Source organism: Macrobrachium nipponense, chromosome 34, assembly GCF_015104395.2.
Source record: "Macrobrachium nipponense isolate FS-2020 chromosome 34, ASM1510439v2, whole genome shotgun sequence".
In the NCBI taxonomy this organism is placed as follows: Eukaryota; Metazoa; Arthropoda; class Malacostraca; order Decapoda; family Palaemonidae; genus Macrobrachium; species Macrobrachium nipponense.
Window position 1 is genome coordinate 70,582,892 of NC_061095.1, and position 6,065 is coordinate 70,588,956.

The following is a 6,065-nucleotide window of genomic DNA, read 5'->3' on the forward strand; positions in this document are numbered from 1 at the left end:
CCCTTCCTGCCCTGTGCCCCTTCTCCTTCTTCCACCTCTCCACAGACAGAAGGAGAGAGAGAAAGAGACGAGAGGAGGAGAAAGGAAGAAAGAAGGAGAGAGAGAGAGAGAGAGAGAGAAGACGAGAGCGAGGCGAGAGAGAGAGAGAGAGAGAGAGGAAAAGAAGCAAAGGACTGGAAGGGGAGGGGTGGGACCTCCCTTCCTGCCCTGTGCCCCTTCTCCTCTTCCTACCTCTCAGAGAGAAGGAGAGAGAAAAAGAGACAGAGAAAGGAAGAAAGAAGGAGGAAGAGAGAGAGAGAGAGAGAGAGAGAAAGAGGAAAAGAAGCAAAGGAATGAAAGGGAGGGGTGGGACTTACCTTCCTGCCCTGTGCCCTTCTCTCTTCCTCCCACCTCTCAGAGAGAAGGAGAGGAGAAAAAGAGAGCAGAGAAAGGAAGGAAGAAAGAAGGAGAGAGAGAGAGAGGAAAAGAAGCAAAGGAATGGAAGGGGGGGGGGAGGGGTGGACCTCCCTTCCTGCTCTGTGCCCCTTCTCCTCTTCCTACCTCTCACAGAGAGAAGGAGAGAAAGAGACAGAGAAAGGAAGGAAGAAAGAAGGAGAGAGAGAGAGAGAGGAAAAGAAGCAAAGGACTGGAAGGGAGGGGTGGGACCTCCCTTCCTGCCCTGTGCCCCTTCTCCTCTTCCTACCTCTCACAGAGAGAAGGAGAGAGAGAAAGAGACAGAGAAAGGAATGAAGAAAGAAGGAGAGAGAGAGAGGAAAAGAAGCAAAGGAATGGAAGGGAGGGGTGGGACCTCCCTTGCTGCCCTGTGCCCTTTCTCCTCTTCCTACCTCTCACGAGAGAAGGAGGAGAGAGAGAGAGGACAGAGAAAGGAAGGAAGGAAGAAAGAAAGGAGAGGAGAGAGAGAGGAAAAAAAAGAAGCAAAGGAATGGAAGGGAGGGGTGGGACCTTCCTTCCTGCCCTGTGCCCCTTCTCCTCTTCCTACCTCTCAGAGAGAAGGAGAGAGAAAAAGAGACAGAGAAAGGAAGGAAGAAAGAAGGAGAGAGAGAGAGAGAGGTAAAGAAGCAAAGGACTGGAAGGGAGGGGTGGGACTCCCTTCCCATCCTGCCCTGTGCCCCTTCTCCTCGTTACCTACCTCTCACAGAGAGAAGGAGAGAGAGAAAGAGAGAGAAAGGAAGGAAGGAAAGAAAGAAGAAAGAGAGAGAGGAAAAAGAAGCAAAGGAATGGAAGGGAGGGGTGGACCTCCCTGTCCTGCCCTGTGCCCTTCCTTCCTCTACCTCTCAGAGAGAAGGAGAGAGAGAAAGAGACAGAGAAAGGAAGGAAAAAAGAAGGAGAGAGAGAGAGAGGAAAAGAAGCAAAGGAATGGAAGGGAGGGGTGGGACCTCCCTTCCTGCCCTGTGCCCCTTCTCCTCTTTCCTACCTCTCACAGAGAGAAGGAGAGAAAGAAAGAGATAGAGAAAGGAAGAAAGAAGGGGAGAGAGAGAGAGGAGAGAGAGAGAGAGAGGAAAAGAAGCGAAGAAACTGGAAGGAGGGGTGGGACCCCTCCCTTCCTGCCCTGTGCCCCTTCTCCTCTTCCTACCTCTCACAGACAGAAGGAGAGAGAGAAAGAAAGAGAGAACAGAAGGAAAGGAAGAAAGAAGGATAGAGAGAGAGAGAGCTGAGAGAGAGAGAGAGAGAGAGAGAGAGAGAGGAAAAGAAGCAAAGGACTGGAAGGGAGGGGTGGGACCTCCCTTCCTGCCCTGTGCCCCTTCTCCTCTTCCTACCTCTCACAGACAGAAGGAGAGAGAGAAAGAGACAGAGAAAGGAAGAAAGAGGAGAGAGAGAGAGAGAGAGAGAGAGAGAGAGAGAGAGAGAGAGAGAGGAAAAGAAGCAAAGGACTGGAAGGGAGGGGTGGGACCTCCCTTCCTGCCCTGTGCCCCTTCTCCTCTTCCTACCTCTCAGAGAGAAGGAGAGAGAGAAAGAGACAGAGAAAGGAAGAAAGAAGGAGGAGAGAGAGAGAGAGAGAAAGAAAGAGGAAAAGAAGCAAAGGAATGGAAGGGAGGGGTGGGACCTCCCTTCCTGCCCTGTGCCCCTTCTCCTCTTCCTACCTCTCGAGAGAAGGAAGGAGAGAGAAAAAAAGAGACAGAGAAAGGAAGGAAGAAAGAAGGAGAGAGAGAGAGAGGAAAAGAAGCAAAGGAATGGAAGGGAGGGGTGGGACCTCCCTTCCTGCCCTGTGCCCCTTCTCCTCTTCCTACCTCTCACAGAGAGAAGGAGAGAGAGAAAGAGACAGAGTGGAAGGAATTAAAGAAGAGAGGAGAGAGAGGGAGGAAAAAGAAGCAAAGGACTGGAAGGGAGGGGTGGGTGGGACCTCCCTTCTGCCCTGTGCCCCTTCTCCTCTTCCTACCTCTCACAGAGAGAAGGAAGAGAGAGAAAGAGAGGAGAGAAAGGAAGGAAGAAAGAAGGAGAGAGAGAGAGGAAAAGAAGCAAAGGAATGGAAGGGAGGGGTGGGACCTCCCTTGCTGCCCTGTGCCCCTTCTCCTCTTCCTACCTCTCACAGAGAGAAGAAGAGAGAGAAAGAGACAGAGAAAGGAAGGAAGAAAGAAGGAGAGAGAGAGAGAGGAAAAGAAGCAAAGGAATGGAAGGGAGGGGTGGGACCTTCCTTCCTGCCTCTGCCCCTTGCTCCTCCTTTTCCTACCTTCTCAGAGAGAAGGAGAGAGAAAAAGAGACGAGAGGAAGGAAGAAAGAATCGAGGAGAGAGACGAGAGAGGAAAAGAAGCGAAGGACTGGAAGGGAGGGGTGGGACCTCCCTTCCTGCCCTGTGCCCCTTCTCCTCTTCCTACCTCTCAGAGAGAAGGAGAGAGAGAAAGAGACAGAGAAAGGAAGAAAGAAGAAGGAGAGAGAGAGAGAGGAAAAGAAGCAAAGGAATGGAAGGGAGAGGTGGGACCTCCCTTCCTGCCCTGTGCCCCTTCTCCTCTTCCTACCTCTCAAGAGAGAAGGAGAGAGAGAAAGAGACAGAGAAAGGAAGGAAGAAAGAAGAGAGAGAGAAAGAGGAAAAGAAGCAAAGGAATGGAAGGGAGAGTGGGACTCCCTTCCTGCCCTGTGCCCCCTTCTCCTCTCCTACCTCTCAGAGAGAGAAGAGAGAGAAAAAGAGACAGAGAAAGGAAGGAGAAAGAAAGAAGGAGAGAGAGAGAGGAGAAAAGAAGCAAAGGAATGGAAGGGAGGGGTGGACCTCCCTTGCTGCCCTGGTGCCCCTTCTCCTCTTCTACCTCTCACAGAGAGAAGGAGAGAGAGAAAGAGACAGAGAAAGGAAGGAAAAGAACGAAGGAGAGAGAGAGGAAAGAAGAAAGCAAAGGAAATGGAAGGGAGGGGTGGGACCTCCCTTCCTGCCCTGTGCCCCTCTTCTCCTTCCACCTCTCAGAGAGAAGGAGAGAGAAAAAGAGACAGAGAAAGGAAAGAAAGAAAGGAAGGAGGATGAGAGAGAGAGAGAGAAGAGAGGAAAAGGAAAGAAGCAAAGGACTGGAAGGGAGGGGTGGGACCTCCCTTCCTGCCCTGTGCCCCTTCTCCTCTTCCTACCTCTCACAGAGAGAAGGAGAGAGAGAAAGAGACAGAGAAAGGAAGAAAGAAGGGAGAGAGAGAGAGAGAGAGAGAGAGAGAGAGAGAGAGAGAGAGAGAGAGAGAAACATTTCTGACTCACCTTTTTCGTCTTTATGATTATATTCACTATCTACTTCTGTTTAACCAGTTTTCGATGAAAGGAGATACAAAGGTCACAGGTGAATTCCGACTGGCCGTTTGTTGGTGCCGTTCCGTCGCATTCCAAGGGGTGTTATGATCTCTTTGGCCCAGTCTATGAGATTGCCTGAAGGATGGGTGTATGCATGGGAGGTGGGGGGACCTCCCGTTTGCTGGAACCGGGTGGGGGGACCCGGTTACAGCAGGCCAACACCCATCCCGAAGCCAACCATAGTATGGACCAAACAGATCGCAACGCCTCCGGAATACGATGCAACCGCATCAACTCACAACCAGGCAAAATCGTTCTTCGATCAGTCTTGGGTGATGTTCCTCCTGTTGCTTCCTTTAATTTTCCTCCTTTCCTTTTCGCTTTTCCTCAAGCCATTCTTCCTCTTCGTCCTATTCTCCCTCCTCGTCCTCTTCATCCTCCTCATCACATTCTTCCTCTTCATCAGATTCTTCCTCTTCATCAGATTCTTCCTCCTCCTCAGATTCTTCCTCTTCATCAGATTCTTCCTCCTCCTCAGACAGTTCCTCTTCATCAGATTCTTCTTCTTCCTCAGACAGTTCCTCTTCATCAGATTCTTCCTCTTCATCAGATTCTTCTTCTTCCTCAGACAGTTCCTCTTCATCAGATTCTTCCTCTTCATCAGATTCTTCTTCTTCCTCAGACAGTTCCTCTTCATCAGATTCTTCTTCTTCCTCAGACAGTTCCTCTTCATCAGATTCTTCTTCTTCCTCAGACAGTTCCTCCTCATCAGATTCTTCCTCTTCATCAGATTCTTCCTCTTCATCCCATTCTTCCTTCTCCTCAGACGGTTCCTCTTCATCAGATTCTTCCTCTTCATCAGATTCTTCCTCCTCATCAGATTCTTCCTCTTCATCAGATTCTTCCTCTTCATCAGACAGTTCTTCTTCATCGGATTCTTCCTCTTCATCAGATTCTTCCTCTTCATCTGATTCTTCCTCTTCATCAGATTCTTCCTCTTCATCAGACAGTTCCTCTTCATCAGATTCTTCCTCTTCATCAGACAGTTCTTCTTCATCTGATTCTTCCTCTTCATCTGATTCTTCCTCTTCATCAGATTCTTCCTCCTCATCAGATTCTTCCTCTTCATAAGATTCTTCCTCTTCATCTGTTTCTTCCTCCTCATTAGATTCTTCCTCTTCATCTGATTCTTCCTCTTCATCAGATTCTTCCTCTTCATCAGATTCTTCCTCCTCATCAGATTCTTCCTCCTCATCAGATTCTTCCTCTTCATCAGATTCTTCCTCCTCATCAGATTCTTCCTCTTCATCAGATTCTTCCTCTTCATCAGATTCTTCTTCTTCATCAGACAGTTCCTCTTCATCAGATTCTTCCTCTTCATCAGATTCTTCCTCTTCATCTGATTCTTCCTCCTCATCAGATTCTTCCTCTTCATCAGATTCTTCCTCTTCATCAGATTCTTCCTCTTCATCAGATAGTTCCTCTTCATCAGATTCTTCTTCTTCCTCAGACAGTTCCTCTTTATCAGATTCTTCTTCTTCCTCAGACAGTTCCTCTTCATCCCATTCTTCCTCCTCCTCATACGGTTCTGACTCATCTTCTTCATCGTCGGATTCATCGGGAAACTTGGGATCTTCGAACAGCTTATCCGCGACGTCCTTGACGAAGTCCCTGAGAGTGTTGTATTCCTCTCTTTCATCGGCGTCACGTAAGATGTCGTTAGCGTAGTTGATCCTTTGCATGACTTCCTTCATTTGTTCTCGCTCTGCCTGAGGCCCTTGGAACTTATCAGGGTGGCTCTTGAGGGCCAGCTTCCTGTAGGCCCTTTCTATCTCCTTCAAAGCAGCATCCTCTGCAACGCCTAGGATGTCGTAAGGGCAGCCATGACGTTCCATTCTTTCCAGGGTTTCGGCAGCTGCGATCAAAGCTTCCACATCTTCTATATCTTCATCTAGTTCCTCAAGATGGACCGTAGCTTCAGCGTGTCTGCCCAGCAGCAAGAGACACAATGCCAGTCTTAACCTACAGTCCTCTTGATCTTCGTCCTTATCCAGTACAGCGAGGAAACAGTCACATGCTTCTTGCAGCCGTCCAAGCTTGCAGAAGACGTTCCCTTTCATTCTGGCCAAGTCAACACGTATCTGCGGGAAAAAGGATTCCAGAGACTGGGCGTGTGTAATCTTTTCCAAAACAGCATCGAATTCACATTCGTCTATCATCAATGGAATAGAGTACCATATCGCCCGCTGCTCCAGAAACTCTCTTCCCTTGAGTGCCCTTTCATGGTTAGGACATCGGTCTAGAACCTGAGTCAAAATCATTTCAGCTTTTTCTAACTCAGCATCAAAGGCACAAAGTAGGGCAGACT

At 49.0% G+C, this 6,065-nt stretch overlaps 1 protein-coding gene across 1 annotated transcript in view; it reads right to left on the reverse strand.

Annotated features, from left to right (window-relative positions):
- Positions 1-4,107: 4,107 nt before the first annotated feature.
- LOC135208138 (golgin subfamily A member 6-like protein 22) overlaps positions 4,108-6,065 on the reverse strand; it is a 2,248-nt gene continuing 290 nt past the window's right edge. The window contains exon 1 of the mRNA XM_064240289.1: positions 4,108-6,065. This exon is cut by the window's right edge and continues 290 nt beyond it. Within this exon, the coding sequence (XP_064096359.1) occupies positions 4,108-6,065 (1,958 nt within the window).